Raw genomic sequence first — 18,720 nt, forward strand, 5'->3', positions numbered from 1 at the left:
TCTGTTTTTGTTTTAGTTAGCATAATTGTTTCGTCTTCTCACTTGTATCTTCTTCCAAAAGGGATTGAATAATACTTCTTCTTTTCCCAATAATCTCTCTCAATCTTCCACACAAATCACATACTGTTTCTAACAGTTGGCGCCGTCCGAGGGAAATCGCCGACGCAAGGTTAATCGAGTTCGAATTGCGGAATCGGATCCACGATTAAAGATGGCTTCTCGTTTCGAAGCTGAGAAATTCACGGGCAAGAACGACTTCGGCCTTTGGAGGATGAAAATGCGAGCTATGTTGATCCAACAAGGGCTTTCATCGGCGTTGGCATCCGAGAGCGATGAAGCGAAGGAGAAGGAGGTTCTTGACGAGAAAAGTCGACAAAAGAAGGAGGAAATTGAGGCTAAAGCTCACAGTGCTGTTGTGCTATGCCTAGGAGATAAAGTGTTGAGAGAGGTGTCGAAAGAAAAAAGTGCGGCTAGCATCTTGAAGAAATTGGAGGATCTGTATATGACGAAATCGCTTGCAAATCGTCTGTTCATGAAGCAACGACTATATTCCTACAGATTCACGGAGGAGAAAGGAATATTGGAGCAGATGGAGGATTTCAACAAGGCGATCGATGACCTTGAAAACATCGACGTTTCGTTGGAAGATGAGGACAAGGCGATTCTGTTGGAATAATTGAGTGAACAATTACTTAAAAGCTCTCTATGATGATTAACCAAGAACAACGGAGAAGGAGCATAAACTGTAAAGCGGAAGCGTACCTTGATCCATAACGAATTAAAGGCGGAATTGCTTTGCAGCGGCTATGGATCTTCCAAACGATCAGAGACGTCCTTCACAATAGTCTGCCGAGAGAATACAGAGATATTGAACGTTCTTCTGACGTCTGGGGACCATAACCCTAGCTTATATTTATATTAAATATAAACCCCTTTATTTTCTATTCGGTCCCTCATCAAATAGAAAATCACTTTATGGTATCTACACTTATTTCCATAACAATTAAATACACTTTAGCCCAAACTTTAATCTTTATTGGATCACTTTAATTGGGCAACTGAAAGATAGCCATACACATTAAATTAGTCATGTGGAAGCCCAAAAATTCTAACAGATTCTTATATTGAATGCACTCCCAAAGTCTTATGATCAGATGCGTGATGCGATTCTGTATGGTCGTGACAAATCGATCACTCTTCTTGAAGTTCAGTCAGCTATGAGGGCCAAGGAATTGCAGAAAGAAGGGATGAATGCAGGGGATTCCATGGCTGAGAGCTTGAGTGTAAAGAAATTCAAGAAAAAATTTGGGAAGAAGGATCAAGAAAATGGCAGGGCTCGGCAAGTGACAAGAAAGAAACACGCTCGTGTCACTGGTGCAAGAAGTCGGGGCACTTGAAGAAAGATTGCTTTGCGTGGAAACGAAAGCAAGCTAATGAAGGAGGTAAGGCTGTTAATTCGGCAGAATGCATAGAGGATAATGAAATCCCTGAGGCCTTGAATGTGATGGAAAGTGGTGATTGGGGTCACTGGATCATGGATTCAGGGGCTAGTTTTCACATGACTTCTACATTGGGCTGGTTTGAGGAGATCTATGAGACTGTTGGTTCTGTGGTCCTGGGCAACGACCAAGTTTGCTGTGTAAAAGGGATAGGCACCGTGAGGATGAAGTTAGAAGATGGGAGTGTAAGACTTCTAAATGAAGTAAGGTATATCCCAGATGTTAAAAGAAATCTGATTTCATTGGGTGTGCTTGAGAAGAAAGGGTGCATGATTGTCACTGCTCAGGGCAAGATGGTTGTTAGCAGAGGAGGGAAAACACTACTGCAAGCAGAAAGAAAAGGCAGTCTCTATTATATGAAGGCTTCTGCTATAAAGGGCCAAAATGAACTACACTCTGTGACTGAGGATGATTTCAGATTATGGCACACGAGACTTGGTCACCCAGCTGATGGCAGCATCAAGGAGTTGGTGAAAATGGGTGTGATCAAGGAAGTTGAGATAAGGACCGATAATGGACTTGAGTTCCTGTCCAATGAGTTCGATGAGTTTTGCAAAACTAAAGGGATTAAAAGGCATCGAACTGTCCCATTGAATCCCCAACAAAATGGGGTGGCTGAAAGGGCCAATAGGACCATTATGGAGAGAGTGAGGTGTATGCTCTTGGCTTCTGGAATGGAGAAAAGGTTTTGGGCAGAGGCAGCAGCTACTGCAGCAAGGCTAATAAATAAGTGTCCATCTTCCAGTGTTGATGGAAATACACCAGATTTCTTGTGGTATGGGAATCATGCTGATTATTCCAGATTGAGAACTTTTGGTTGCAAGGCCTTTGCGCATGTCAAACAAGGAAAATTAGAGGCAAGGGCTTTGAGATGTGTGATGTTGGGCTATCAATCCGGTGTTAAGGGGTATAGGTTATGGTGCATTGAACCTGGAAATGAGAAGGTGTTGATAAATAGAGATGTGATTTTCTGGGAGAAAGATCTGCCATTTAAGTCAACAAATAATGTTCCTATAAGAGAGAGCAATGCCTCTGAAATTGAGGTGGAGGTTCAAGAATCTGAAAAGGAGCATCAGGAAACAATAGCTGATAAACCAGTTAGCTCACCTAGCCATCAGACTGATGCACCAGAGGATCTTAGTGATTACATGTTGGCCAGAGATAGAGTCAGAAGAGTCTCCAAACCACCAGCTAAGTTTTCAGATTGTGAGATGCTCTATTTTGCTCTATTTGTGGCTGAAGAAGTGGATTTTGCAGAGCCCTCATCATACAAAGAGGCTATGCAATCTAAAGAGAAAGACAAATGGATGAAGGCTATGATAGAGGAAATCGAATCATTGCTCAAAAATGGTACTTGGGTTCTAGTTGAAAGAGCTCCAGGCAGAAGGGTAGTGAGCTGTAAGTGGGTGTTCAAAAAGAAAATAGAAGGTCAGAATGCTGAAAGTGTCAGATTTAAAGCTAGGCTTGTTGCCCGAGGCTTCACTCAAGAGCAAGGTGTGGATTTTAATGAGGTTTTTTCACCTGTTGTGAAGCATTCATTGATCAGAATCTTGTTAGCAATTGTGGCTAAGATAGATTGGGAGTTAGAGCAGTTAGATGTTAAAACTGCATTTCTACATGGAGACCTAGAGGAAACCATCTATATGGCTCAACCTGAGGGCTTCTCAAGACCAGGGCATGAAGATAAAGTATGCTTGTTAAAGAGAAGCATATATGGGCTCAAGCAGGCAAGTAGGCAGTGGCATAGAAAGTTTAATATGCATATGCTTAATAGTGGTTTTTCCAGATCAAAATTTGATGAGTGTGTGTATGTTAAGAAAGAAGGTGGAGCTGCTGTGGCATACCTTTTGCTCTATGTAGACGATATGTTGGTGGCTGGGATATCAAAGGAGGCAGTACAGAAAGTTAAAGATGATCTGAGTGCAGCTTTTGATATGAAAGACCTTGGGCCAGCAAGGAGAATTCTGGGGATGACAATAATCAGAGATAGAGAAAGGGGATATATATGGCTTAATCAATCTGATTATGTTTCTAGGATACTCTCAAAGTTCAAGATGAGTGACATAAAGGAAGTTGGAATGCCTATGGGTCAGCATTACAAATTGTCAGTTGAACAATGTCCAAAGAATGCAGCTGAGGAACAGGAGATGCAGAGAATTCCTTATGCAAATATTATTGGCAGTGTGATGTATGCTATGATAAGCACACGGCCAGATATTGCTCAAGCAGTGTCAGTAACTAGCAGATTTATGTCAAACCATGGAAAGGAGCATTGGTCTGCCTTGAAGTGGTTGCTAAGGTATCTCAAGGGTGCTGCAAATTGTGGGATTCTGTTCAAGGGAAATGAGCAGCATAAAGGAGATGCATTGAGAGGTTTCTCTGACTCAGATTTTGCAGGTAACATAGACAACCGCAGATCTCAGTCAGGTTATGTGTTTACACTTTATGGATCAGTTGTCAGTTGGAAGTCGAGTCTGCAGAGTGTGGTTGCACTATCTACAACTGAAGCTGAGTTCATGGCTCTTACAGCAGCGGTGAAGGAAAGTTATTGGTTGAAGGGGATCTTGAATGATTTTGATGTGAAGCAGGAAACTGTGGCTATCGGTTGTGACAATAACAGCGCACTTTGCTTGGCTAAACATCAAGTGTACCACGAGAGGAGCAAGCACATTGATGTGCGGTTGCATTTTATAAGAGAAAAGATCGAAGAAAAGGAGGTTGAAGTGTTCAAGGTCCACACCTCGGAAAATCCGGCTGATATGTTAACTAAGCCTCTGCAAAAGGGAAAGCTTGAAACTTGCATGAAGTTGATTAACTTGTGCAAACTGGATTCTGACAGCAAATGATCGATCAAGGTGGAGGATTGTTGTTTTGAGCTGAAGATGTGATCAGATCATTAGCTGGAGGAAGAGTTTTATGAGAAAGAAGCTGAATATCTCATTCATTACTTGGAAGCAACCGTTAGATCTCAAGTAATATTGAGATATAATCTTAGCCGTAGGATCAGCAGATGTTGACTAAAATAGACTATTCTGTTTTTGTTTTAGTTAGCATAATTGTTTCGTCTTCTCACTTGTATCTTCTTCCAAAAGGGATTGAATAATACTTCTTCTTTTCCCAATAATCTCTCTCAATCTTCCACACAAATCACATACTGTTTCTAACAAATAATTGTACATAAATTTTTAAAAGTTAAAACTTCGATTTATATTTTATATTTATCTCTTTGAACATAAAAGAAGCCAATGAATAAAACAACATTTACCTCTATTTATACATTTGAAATTGATATAAAAAATATTGCACCATATTGACAAAGCGGCAATGTGAAGTAAATGCCATATACACTTCTAAAAGTTGTGGACTGAAGAGGGTATTCAATTTTAAATAATGGAAAGGATAATTAATCTTGATTTATAAATCTTGTCAAATATTTTATGACTGAATTAATTTGAGACTATAATTTTTAACGAATTCAATTTCCAACAAATGAATACCAACAATATATTTAAATAAAAGAGTGAACTACGTAAACGGTACCTATCTTTCACTTTCGCACATAAATTGTCACACCCCAACCCTCTGACGTATACATTTGTAATAAACAAAAATTCTTTCTGTTCCATAAACAAAATTCATAAAAATAAAAACAACACCACCTCTACTTTTTCCTTTCTCTTACTTTACTCTCTCTCTTCATTATATAATCATACACAATACAAAGCATGTATCATAAATAATTTCATTTCCATATGCATATGCCTCTCTGATCAATTTATTATTCTGTGACAAATCAAGTCTAGTATCTGCCCGGGATTCCTCTATGACCCGAAGGTCCCTCTGTATTTGGACTCATATAGGTCCCTCTGTATTTGGACTCTTATAGGTCCCTCTGTAATTCCAGATCCAGGGCAAGACCGTCACAGATCCTCTTTAATCATATGATTCATATACTTTCAAATCATAAGTAAAAGAATTATATCCATTGCATTAATCATATATCTATGTCATTTTTTTACCGAATAATTCCAATACCATATATTAAACATATTCATCGCACAAATCACATATCCACATCATATGCTATCAAATATATAAATACATCCCTGATTCAATCATATTTCCATATCATATTCCACCATGTAATCAAAATATTCACCCCAATCTAACATATTGGGATCATCAATATAACACATATACAACTAAAAGTATGATTTATACCCCTGGATACAAAATATAATCTAACTGCACTTTTAATTATGTTTTCCATATTTAATTATCGATCCTCACCTTTTACCTCTTGAGCCAGATTCCTATATATTTCTTTTTCTACAATTCTCCTTCTTTTCCTTTTTCTTTTTCTTTTTTCCCTCTCCTTTCTCTTGCAATATATGAGACATAATTCTATACAATATATATGTTTAACCGACTTATTGGCCGTGATAATTTTTCACGCTTTTCATGAAATACCCAATATTGTGTACACGTTTTTATATGATGTACACGTATAGGTATATTATAAAACCTACTTATAAAATTGGGTGACTAACCTTTTTCATGCAAATACACACGTGTATACAATTATATGCATATAGAAGCATTTAACATATTTTATTATAGGGGAGTGATCAATTGCTAACTCATCATTTAATTGCTAACTACAACTAATTCAAGGCCACATGATTTTAAAAAATGTGTGGTCTACAATTTGCCATGTGTAATTTGCGTTTTTATTAATTAAATCGGAAAAAATTAAAAACAACGCCAAATTAGGGTTTTGGATGAAAATGTCAATATAGTGCTTCGAAAATATCAACACAATGCTTTGAAAATGTCAATATAGTGTTTCGAAAATATCAACACAATGCTTTCGAAAAATACGAAAATTCTAAATTTTTTTTTCAAATTTTGACGTCGGAACATATGCATGTAGTATATCGTTGGAATCCTTATAAAATTATCTTTAATTTGATACATGTTATATGAATTTAAAGTTTTGGAATTTCTTTTAAAAGTTAATTATAACTAACTTGACATTAATACCCCTATTGATTTTTATTGGAATTAATTATATAGCCTTATTGACGTTTTTTGTTGATCGTATTGACATTTTGTAGTTAATGATCTAGACCTTTAATTTAAATATCTAATGGCTATTATTGAATTATAGTTAGCAATTAAGCATTGAGTTAGCAATATAACACTCCCCTTTTATTATATAAGTTAATTCTATATCATTACATATTTGCATGCACACAAAAATATACTTCCATGCACACCTTTACATTTATTACACATGCATATATGACTACTATTTAAGATAACACAAATACATGTAACATACAATTATATTTATTTGTAAACAAAATCTCGGATAACTAATTATATTGATTATTCTAAAATTATCCGATACTTTGTATTACTTTTTATAATAATAATACAAATTTCGAATTAGGGATATTACATAAATGATATCTGATCTTTATTTTATATCGTTTTTAGTACCCATTAATCACATTTTTGGTATTTGATTCTAAACAAATTCATTTTTCCATTTATGTCATAAAGGGTATTTTTGGCATTGACAAAACTAGTACCAAAAGTAATATTATAATACATTCTCTCATTCTCCTCACTCTTTATACTATTATTATTAATATTATTATTTTGATGTTATAATTTATAATTATATTATTTTTAATATAATTTAAATATATTTAATTATAATTATAGTTATAATTTTATTTAATTATTCTAATAATATTATTGTTATAATACTAAAAAATAGTACTAAATAATAATAATTATTTTATATTAAATTAATAAATAATCAATATAGTCTTAATCAAAATTTAAAATTGTGAATTGTATTCATAATAATAAAGAGTTGAATACTTTTAGTTAGGTGTTTCAACCCTAAAATGAGTATAAATAATTTAATTAAAAATATTCAATTGATTTAATTACTTTAAATAATTAAGTTAATTAGGTGTTTTGTTATTGATTTATATTATGAATGCAATTAGATTTATGTATAAAACACTAAAAAGAAAGAAGAAAAAGAAGAGAAAAGAAAAAAGAGGAAACATAAACTAAGGAAAAAAAAAGAAAGAAGAAAGGAAGATAAAGAAGAAAATGAAGAAAAAAGAATGAAGAATAAACTAAAGAAGAAAAAAAGAAATATAAAAAGAAGAAAAAAAAATCACATATTTGGTTTTATTTAATTAAAATTTCCAAAATATCCTTCATAACAAAAAAATCACATCTTTAGTACCTAGGGTTATTTTTGTCATGAGATACCAAAAACGATATAAAATAAAAATCGGTACTATTTATGTACGAAAGTGAAAGATCAGGTACCATTTACGTGGTTCACTCTTCTTAAAAAATTAATTTGTACGACGGTCAAAAGGAGGAGAGGAGAGTTTCTTACACGACAATCATATAATTTAAACAATATATGCTCCTCATTGATTTGGTTTTGGAAACCCTAGATTTCATATATCTATAGCCTAAGTCAAAATTCACAGAGAGCATATTTTGAAAAAAAAATGATCATATGCATGGCCAATTAATTTTTATTTGACAAATTTAATATGTACGAAGTCAAAGGAGGGGAAAGAAAGTTGCTTGCTTGAAGCGCATGTAACAATACTTAATTAGATTTTAGAAATTAATAATAATACAGGCCATGTGACAGGTTCTAAAAATAGTCAAACTGATGAATTATGTTTAGCGGCTATTATTTGTATCCATGTATCGATTACTTTTCAGGATAAATATTGCTTTACTCTTATTTTTGTAATATCGTTTTACTTTTTATATAACTAGGATGAAAACCAATTTTGAGGTAGTATCTTCATCTTAAAGATGGTAATAGAGAGAGAGGTATAACAAGATTGGTAAGCTATGTTGAAGATAGAAGTAGAGAGATATTTATGATATAATTGTTGTGTGTATTGATATGCTAATCTCCCTAGTATTTATAGGGAAATTAGAGTCTTGTAAATTACACCAATAAATGAGTATTGGAAACATATTCTACTAGGAACTTTACATGTATTAAACTGTCTAGGAACTCTCCTATATTAATGTGGCCGACCATCTTCCTTTTTCCAATACCCCCCTCAAGTTGAGTAACGGTATCGCTGATACTTAACTTACCAAGAAATTCTTTGAAGATTTTCGGGCACAACGCCTTGGTCAGTATGTCTGCGAGTTGTTCCTCGGATCGAACGAATGGAAATTGGATGATGCCGCTTTCGAGTTTTTCTTTGATGAAATGTCGATCAACTTCGACATGTTTCGTTCTGTCATGCTGAACAGGATTCTCTGAAATGCTTATTGCTGCTTTGTTGTCACAAAAAAGTTGGCTTTTCCACGTAGGTGGAAAACCAATTTCTGTTAACAATCTTCTAAGCCAAAGTATCTCCATAAGGCCACTCCGAATTCCTCGAAATTCGGCTTCTGCACTTGATAGTGCCACGACTTTCTGCTTCTTGCTTCTCCAAGTGACAAGGTTACCTCCAACAAAAGTAAAATACCCTCCAGTGGATTTTCTATCAACTGGATTGCTTGCCCAATCAGCATCGGTGTACCCATCAATTTCCAGATCTTCTTTCTTTTCTAAGAAAACCCCATAACTAGCTGTTCTCTTTAAATAGCTGACAGTTCTCATGACAACATTCATATGATCTTCTTGAGGCTGATGCATGAATTGACTAACAACACCCACCGCATATGTGATGTCTGGCCGAGTATGAGAAAGATAGATAAGTTTTCCTACAAGCCGTTGGTATCTTTCAGTAGGCTTAGCTCCATCCACAATCTTTAACCCATGGTTGGGCACCATTGGAGTTTCAGCGGGCTTACAGTCCAGTACACCTGTTTCGGCTAACATGTCAAATAGTACATATTTCTTCTGCCTTAGGAATATCCCGTGTTTGGATCTTAGCACTTCAATCCCTAGAAAGTATTTCAATGCTCCAAGGTCCTTCATTTCGAACTCCATGAACATATTTTCCTTCAGATTTTGGATCTCTTCGGCATCGTCTCCTGTTATGATCATATCGTCAACATATATGATTAGACATGTCATTTTTCCGTTCCTATTCTTTAGGAATAGATTGTGGTCTGAGTGGCTTTGTTCGAAGCCATGTTTGAACATTGCCTGGCAAAATCTTCCAAACCATACTCTCGGAGACTGTTTTAACCCATAAAGGGTTTTTTTTAATCTGCATACCTGCCCTTTCCCAAATTCTTCATAGAACCCTGGGGGAACTTCTATGTAGACTTCTTTATTTTTCTCCAGTTCTCCATGAAGGAAGGCATTTGTTACATCGAACTGATATAATGGCCACTCTTTACATGCAGCTACAGACAGGAGTGCCCTTACTGTATTTAATTTGGCCACAGGAGAGAACGTCTCTTCGTAGTCAACTCCATATACCTGAGTATATCCCTTAGCTACCAATCTTGCCTTGTATCTCTCGATTGAACCATCTGCTCGTCTTTTAATGGTGAAGATCCAACGACATCCAACTAGCTTCTTTCCCGGAGGTAGATAACACTTCTCCCATGTGTCATTCTTTATCAAGACATCAATTTCCTTTTTCATGGCTTCTCTCCAATGTTTGTGTTTCATTACCTCCTCGAAGGATTGTGGAATTTCCTCTTCTTCATAGATTGCAGCCTCAAATGCCTTAGCCATTTCGGTAAGATGACCCTGAGTAAGATTTGCCACAGAATATTTTGATTTGCGGCCCTTCCAGTCTGGTGAGTATCTTCGGGGAGGAATGCCCCGTGTGCTTCTGTGGGGCAATTTGTCATTCCCGTTTTCTGTAGGTGGTTCACTGCTATCACTTCTGATTTCCCTGTTATTGTTAGTGGTTTCAGAAAAAGGACCAATATTGAGATCAGAAGTCGTTACCTCAGGATTCAAGAACTGGTCAGATAGCGTGGCAGTACCCTGGAGTGACATGTCTTGTACTTTGGAATCTTATAGCCCAGTATTATTGTTATCTTCCTCTGTTTGACTGACTTCAGTGGCAGGATTTGGCTCTGGTTGGCTAGTTTGGTCGTTGTTTTCCCTCTGACTATCCTCCCCCTGAATGGTTTCTCCCTATAGAGGTAGCCAATTTAGTGGGTCACTGTTTGGGTTTCCTGTCTCACTCTCCCCCTGACCACTAGATTGGCTATAGAAATATGTTGGGGTTTGGTGCCCCTTGCACAGCGGAAGACTTGTATAAAACAAATAAATCAGATAAGGATCTATTTGACCGATTATGCGATTAATCAATTCACATGTTACACAGATAATTGCATGCTAGAACACAAATAATTCATGCTCATAGAAAGTAAATCCTAAACATGAATACTACGGTTTAGAGTTACCGATTTGAATCTCCAAAGAATTGACGATTGCTTGCGCCTTCTCCACGTGATGATCTTCAATACTAAACCACGGATCTTCTCTCTGGTTCCCGAACTGTATCTCGATATCAGGATGGGCTGATCTTATCAAAATACTAGGACTCGAATAAAGAAGACAAAAAATTCCTCACGGAGGAGGAGCTGATATTCTCACGGAGGAGAAAGCCAAAGAAAATTCGTCCTCCTTGTAGAGAAAGGAACGAAAATTACATAATGAAAATAATTAATAATTCCGTCTCCTTTATTCTCCTATTTATATTAAGTTTCTTTTGGGCCCAGACAGGGATCTAAGGAAGGTTTTGGATATGGGCTCCCCCAATTAGCTTTTTACTAATTAATATTGAACTCTCCCCATCCAAATCCGAAATTACAAGTAATCCGGGTTTCCATTGTTTCTATTATTTGTTTCCCGCACTTAAGATATAAATGTCCATTAATTAATTAATGCCTGCTATGGACTTAATTAATTAATATCTTATTAGTTCCAAGAGTGGACTTAGCAAGAAATATTTATTTATTATTCATAGAGTAATAAAACTCCAACTGGCCAGTTTTCCAAATAATAAAACCTTGTTCGAGCTCCTCTTGAGGAAATTATCAAACGAGACTCACCTCGCGCACGATTCAACATAATAGCAATCCTAGCACCGCTAGATATTAATCACCACTACCCAATATATCGGGATTATTGGGTTACGAAAAACCCGCACCATTTGATAAGTCAAAGTAGTGCATAATCAATACCGTATGCTCAATGCTAACATATGTAGATTAAGAAATATATTTTATCAATACCTAGTCTTTCAGTAGATAGCATAAAGACACGTCTTGCTTGTTAGATCCGTTCAGTGCTATACCACACCAATGTCATCTTATTTCAGTAAGGCTTAGAAATATGCGGACTGACATTGCAACCTTTCACGATAGGTAGTCTAAGCCTATCTAGGTTGTGAAATTCTTCTTTTTCTTTTGCAAAGCATTGCATAGATCTGACCGTGTTACCTTAAAGTGGACGACGCTCACAACCGGTCTACTAAGCAAAAAACTTAGACTTTGTTTACTTCTTATGCATTTAGATGTTTATAAAACATCTTATAAATGCACAAGAAAACACAATGTAATAATAATAGTGATTCTATTCATGCGAAACTGCCCGAATAATATTGAATCGGGTTAAAAGTGGATTGTAGAGTTTTACGTATACAAGCAAGATTCTATTCACGCAAACTTGCTCGAAACATGCTTTTCAGTATACAAAACCTAACAAAATATTCATTCTCAACATAATCACAGTTCATAGTAACGTACATGCGATCTGCTGATGGGTCATAGCATCGATATCCCTTTTGATTTGTCCCATACCCCAAGAAGACACATTTGACAGCACAAGGTGAGAATTTATCCCGATCATGTTTTGGAATGTGAGCAAAAACAGTGCATCCAAAAATTTTGGGTTCAAGATGGAGAGAAGAGGGTATCGAGTGCTGAGAAGAAAAGACTTCTAAGGGAGTTTTGAAGTTTATGATACCTGTTGGAAGGCGGTTGAGAAGGTAAACGGCTGTTGCAATGGCTTCTGGCAAAAAAGACTTAGGTATGCTAGACTCTATAAGAAGTGCATGAGTGATTTCAAGGATATACCAGTTTTTTCGCTCAGCTACCCCATTCTGTTCGGGTGTATATGCACAAGATGTTTGATGAATAATACCGTTCTCTGTGAAGAAAGTTTTCATTCTAGAGTTCACATATTCCCTCCCATTGTCGGATCGAAGGATTTGAATTTTGGAGGTGTACTGAGTTTGAACAAGATTGTAGAACTCGGTGAATTTCTCATACACTTCTGATTTAGTTTTTAAAAAATAAATCCAAGTCATGCGAGAAAAATCATCAATACACAATAGAAAGTATCGAAAACCTTGTCCCCCAGAAACCGGGGCTGGACCCCATACATTAGAATGAACTAAAGCAAAAGGAGATTTTTCTCTAGTATTGTTTAGTTTGAAGGAATGTCTATGACTTTTTGCCAAAACACAAGTTTTACTGATGCAACCTCGTTTTTGCATGTTACATGATATCAAGAAGGGGATGATAGTTGGGTGTGGCACTGAGCGACATGGATTGTACTTTGGAATCTGATAGCCCAGTATTATTGTTATCTTCCTCTGTTTGACTGACTTCAGTGGCAGGATTTGGCTCTGGTTGGCTAGTTTGGTCGTTGTTTTCCCTCTGACTATCCTCCCCCTAAATGGTTTCTCCCCATAGAGGTAGCCAATTTAGTGGGTCACTGTTTGGGTTTCCTGTCTCACTTGGTATCACTTGGGATATCCACGGATGTGGAAACACGTTTCTTGTGTGAGCCGTTTTCCTCCACAGTGTGTGCAAATCAACTTGCTTTTATCCTCTTCCTCTTGTCTCCGGTTGGGTTTGGTCGCCGGTGGAAGGATTTGTCGATTCATTCCACCCCGTTCAAACGCCCCTAGTCCAGAGGCAATTGCAGATGGGTCGGCCTCTGGTTTGAGCACTTTCTCGTTTACGGCTTCTCTTCGTACCATTCCATAGGCCTTCTGGACCGATGGTAAGGGATCTTGATTTAAGACCTCTCGCCTGATTTTGTCATGTTTTTCGTCCAATGCCCATACGAATTGATAAAGCCTGTGTATTTGTGTAACTTTGTTGTATTTATCGATACTCTTTGGGCTCTCCATGGGATTTGGATCTCTGGCATCAATTGAGATCCACAAGTCTTGGAATTTGTTCCAGAGGGCTTCTAAACTCAATTCCCTCTGCTTCATTGCCATTGCCTGTCTGTGTAAGTCGTGAACTTGAAATGGATCTGCTCCGCTCCCGTATGTGACCGCCAGACCTTCCCATAGGTCCTTGGCTGTCTTGTATTGTAATACTTGATTCACCACTGGATTTAAGGTTTTTGATGATCCAACTAAAGCAGCAGTGATCCCGTTGCTGCCATTTTGAGTAGCCGGGATCATCGGAGGGGGGGGGTCGAACCTCCAACAATGTGAGAAGTCAGCCACTTTCCTCCGATGGCTCTTTCCACCAGATTAGTCCACATGGGATAATTATCCCCATTGAGCTTTTCTTCAAGGTGGATTTCTCCCAAGGACTCCAGTTGCTGTTGCGGTTGTGGCTGTTTAGGGGAGTTTTCTGATTTGTTTCCAGACTTATTCATGAACTTCATGAATTCAGCAAATTGTGCTGCGAAATCTGCCATGGTTTTGGTTGATATTGGTTTTGAATTTTCTGTGTCAGAATATGACATTTTGGTGGTTTTGTTGGTTTTGCAGGGATGATAAAAGAAAGGCCGAGAAGGGTATGGTTGGGACTATGATGACATTGCTCTGAGTCCCCACACTTTTATATCATGCTCTGATACCATCTTAAAGATGGTAATTGAGAGAGATATAACAAGATTGGTAAGCCATGTTGAAGATAGAAGTAGAGAGATATTTCTGATGTAATTATTGTGTGTATTGATATGCTTATCTCCCTAGTATTTATAGGGAAACTAGAGTCTTGTAAATTACACCAATAAATGAGTATTGGAAACATACTCTACTAGGAACTTTACATGTATTAAATTGTCTAGGAACTCTCCTATATTAATGAGGCCGACCATCTTCCTTTTTCCAACAATAAACAGTAAATATTTGAAAAACAAATTAAAACATTGGAATAATGTCACCACCTTATAATATTAAGAGAGAATTACAGTAATAGTCCATGGATATTGCACTAATACCGTCCGCGATTACTATTAGCCTATAATTCTTTATAAACTATCACCAGATGTCCCTGCATATTGTTATAATATCTCTGGAAGAACTTTGCATGTTTTCAAACTTTTTTTATCAAAATACCCTCATGCTATAAGAATTATTTAATTAATAACCTTTTTCGTGAGAGAGCTACCACTTCGACAACACTTGGTTCATTTATTTCTGTTACATTCCCAAAGAGAAGTCGTCAAGGTATGTATAAAGAATTGCTTGTCATGACACATACTTTAAGGAAAATGAATGAGCCAAGGTGACGATTCTTGCTCTCATAAAAAGGAAATAAATAACCCTATAACATGGAGGGTAATTTGGTCCAAAAAAATACAAAAGTTATTCCAAAGACATGACTCCCTCCCATGAAATGTTGTCCAGTTTTGACATTTCGGTCTATCCGTGAAAAGTTGTCCACTTTCCTTTTTTTTTTCTTTTTTGGTAAATGGACCCCACTTGCCACTAACTAATTACACTCACAAACTATTACTCCCTCCGTCCGCGAATAGGAGTCCCGTTTTTCCATCTTAGCCCGTCTGCGAATAGGAGTCCCGGTTCACTTTTACTATAAATGGTAATAAGGTCTCACCTTCCACTAACTCATTCCACTTACATTTCATTTAAAACTAATATATAAAAGTGGGACCCTATTCCACTAACTTTTTTCCAACCACTTTTTCTTAACATTTCTTAAAACCCGTGCCGCCCATGAATGAGACTCCTAATGGCGGACAGAGGGAATATAAAACTAATACATAAATGTCGGGCCTACATTCCGCTAACTTTTCTTCACATTTCTTAAAACTCGTGCTGAGTCAAACATGGATAATATTTTGTGGACGGGGGAGTATATCAATATCTAGCTAGAAACGTCTGGTGATATTTTTAAAGAATATGGATCGTGAGTGACACTAGTGCAATGTCCAATAACTAAAAATGTAGTAATTCTCTCTAAAATAATAGTAGTACCAATTATTTTAATTATAGCTAGAAACGTCTGGTGATATTTTTAAAGAATATGGATGCGGGTGACATTAGTGCAATGTCCAATTACTAAAAATGTAGTAGTTCTCTCTAAAATTAATAATAGTACCAATTATTTTAATTATAGAAATTAAATTCGTGTCACACTTAATTTGAGTTGGGTTAGTTAAATAGAGCAAGTGGGACCAAATTTAAACGATCTTATATGTTCATACGTTTAATCAATATTTAAAGATGTCACTAAAATTGAAAACCAGATTTGTATAGCTTATAAATAGTAACAGCAAAAGAATACATTGAAGAAGAATAAGAAAGAATTCAGGTGAATCTATACAACAATTTCTTCATCTTAGTTATTACAATGAAACATGGAAAATTGTATTCCAATCTTGGAGGAGAATTACTTTAATCTAACTAAATCCCAAGAAAAATTCTATTTCCATTCTGCCCACCCTTTTGTTGTTGCTTCAGACATTGTTGATTGCATTATGAATTTAAGAAATCTGATTCATTTTCAAGTCTAGAGTGTTTTTCATCTTGTATAATTTGAAATCACAAAATGACTTGAAAAAAGAAACTACACACTTAAAGTCTTATCTAAAGCTTCACTTACAACTTCCTCATTCTGAAAAGCAAAAACACCTTTATTTTGCAGAAAGAGTTAGATCAGTATCAAATGGAAGGCGGCGGCATCCATCAAAATCTGCTAGAACACGAGGCAGAGTCTTTGTTGTTTTTGAAGAATAAGATATGGAATGAGACAAAGAAATTGTGGGTTGTTGCATGTCCAGCTATCTTAATTCCATTTTCAACATTTGGAATACATGTAATCAGCCAAGCTTTTATAGGCCATTTCAGCTCTATGCAGCTCGCTGCATACGCCCTTGTCTTCAGCGTGATCTTCCGAGTTGTCCTTGGTTTTCAGGTACTCTCATCTCTACACTTACAACTTTGGCAATAAAAAATGTGTGAAATTATCATGCATTGTGCAGTTTGGCATGGTTAATGGGGTCGGAACGCTGTGCGGGCAAGCATTTGGTGCCAAACAGTATCACAAGCTCGGCTTATATCTTCAGCAATCATGGATCATCGTGCTCGTTGCCACAACCCTTCTGATACTGCTGTTTATATTTGCTGCCCTGATTTTAAAAGTATTAGGCCAGGATCACAGGATTGCTGATGTGGAAGGGGATTTTGCTCTGTGGTTCATTGCTATCTCGTTCTTGTACGCTGTGCTGTATAGCTGCAACTCGTTCCTGCAGTCGCAGAGCAAGAACTTTATCCTCTCGTTTTATTCAGTGCTGTCGTTGCTAGCACATGTCTTCTTCTCGTGGCTTTTGTCTGTGAAGTTGGGGTTCGGTGTTACTGGTGTGATGGTGTCTACTGTTTTGGCGTATGTGATACCGAATGTAGGCCAGATCGTGTACATCACATGTGGTGGTTGTAGAGAGACGTGGAAGGGGTTCACGGCCTTGGCATTCGTGGATATTGGACGAACAATCAGGCTCTCTGTATCATCTGGTGTGATGATCTGGTAGGACTTAAGACTTACATCCTGCTTTGCTAGAATTTTGTGATATTTATTTGATGATGGTTTTTTAACATTTTTTGTGTTTTTGAATTCATAGCCTAGAATTCTGCTACAACACTTTGCTAATTATACTGGCTGGAAACATGGGTAATTCAGAGGTCACAATTGATGCTCTTTCTATCTGGTACACTTCTTCGTCTCTCTTTCTCGTTCTCGTTTGTTAGATCCGTTAACGCGACTATAGATCTGTTATTTCATGCAGCATTAACATCAGTGGATGGGCACTGATGGTAGCCTTCGGGTTCATGGCAGCAGCGAGTGTTCGTGTGTCGAACGAGCTGGGAAGGAGGGATGTCAAGGCGGTGAAGTTCTCGATTTTGATGGCAGTTGGGACATCATTCAGCATTGGGTTGGTGTTGTTTGTGTGTTTCTTGGTGTTTAGGGAGAACACAGCCTACGCGTTCACCAATAGTGAGGAAGTGGCTGGGGTGGTTGCTCGTCTGTCTCCTCTGCTTGCGTTTACTCTGCTGCTGAACAGCGTTCAGCCGGTTTTCTCAGGCAAGCCTAGCCCACTCCCTCTGCTAAGCACAAAGATTTGAAATATGCAAATATATGAGGAAGAAGATGAATTTTGTGTGAAGCATGCAGGTGTTGCTAATGGAACTGGGCTACAAGGCATTGTGTCATATGTGAATCTGGCTTCATATTACTTGATTGGTTTGCCTTTGGGAGTCATTCTTGGTTATGTCTTCAAGCTGCAGGTTGAGGTGAGTAGAGATAACTAACCATTTCTTCTTCTTAATTAGTTAGCATTACATAAGTGAGTTAATGATGAAACATGGATGTTTCATATTTGGTAATAGAATTGGTTAGGGTGTGGGTAGGGATGATAATGGGAACTGCTGTCCAAACTGGGATACTTGTTAGGATGACTTGCATCACAGATTGGGATAACAGGTAAGTACTACTTAGGAGTTCCCATTTTTCCATTTTAGTCCATCCACGAATAAGAGTTCCGATTCACTTTTACCATAGATAGTAATAGGGTTCCACTTTCCACTAACTCATTCCACTCACATTTCATTTAAAACTAATATATACAAGTGGGACCCCTATTCCACTCACTTTTCTTAACATTTTTTAAAACCCGTGACGCCATGAATGAGACTTCTAATGGCGGACAGAGGGAACTCATCAATAGATTTTACTCATCTAATTCCAATGATATTAGGTAAATTTGCACTCATCATTCATCGTCAACAAATTTTGCTTGCTCAGAAACGGATCACCCCATTTCTCTGCAAAACGAAACTTTGTCACCGTGAAAGGTCGAAACTTTTAGATCGAGCTAGATGACTCGGACCACGAGGTGGTAATATCATTACCCTACTGTCCTACAACCGGTAGATAGGGAATTCGAGTCACCCAATAAGTTGGGACGTGTGTGAATTATAGCACCAATAAGTTGGTGCTGTAGTAAATAGGATTGCAA

The 18,720-nt window shown here is 37.2% G+C and overlaps 1 protein-coding gene across 1 annotated transcript; it reads left to right on the plus strand.

Moving 5' to 3' along the window:
• The first annotated feature begins 16,373 nt into the window (after nucleotides 1–16,373).
• LOC125209124 (protein DETOXIFICATION 22-like) lies at nucleotides 16,374–18,570 on the plus strand. Its single transcript, XM_048108732.1, has 7 exons — nucleotides 16,374–16,622; nucleotides 16,690–17,231; nucleotides 17,326–17,412; nucleotides 17,491–17,786; nucleotides 17,877–17,996; nucleotides 18,101–18,185; nucleotides 18,507–18,570. The coding sequence occupies exons 1-7, from the start codon at nucleotides 16,374–16,376 to the stop codon at nucleotides 18,568–18,570; spliced, it is 1,443 nt and encodes a 480-aa protein (XP_047964689.1).
• Nucleotides 18,571–18,720: the final 150 nt, after the last annotated feature.

This window comes from Salvia hispanica, chromosome 3 (assembly GCF_023119035.1).
Source record: "Salvia hispanica cultivar TCC Black 2014 chromosome 3, UniMelb_Shisp_WGS_1.0, whole genome shotgun sequence".
Classification (NCBI taxonomy): Eukaryota; Viridiplantae; Streptophyta; class Magnoliopsida; order Lamiales; family Lamiaceae; genus Salvia; species Salvia hispanica.

What these genes read in the sequence shown, in the direction of transcription:
- LOC125209124 (XM_048108732.1), top strand. Translation starts at nt 16,374, where the DNA reads ATGGAAGGCGGCGGCATCCATCAAAATCTGCTAGAACACGAGGCAGAG. An exon ending in TCATCTGGTGTGATGATCTG is followed by an intron (nt 17,232 to 17,325) that starts GTAGGACTTAAG and finishes TTGAATTCATAG; the next exon opens with CCTAGAATTCTGCTACAACA. An exon ending in ATTGATGCTCTTTCTATCTG is followed by an intron (nt 17,413 to 17,490) that starts GTACACTTCTTC and finishes TATTTCATGCAG; the next exon opens with CATTAACATCAGTGGATGGG.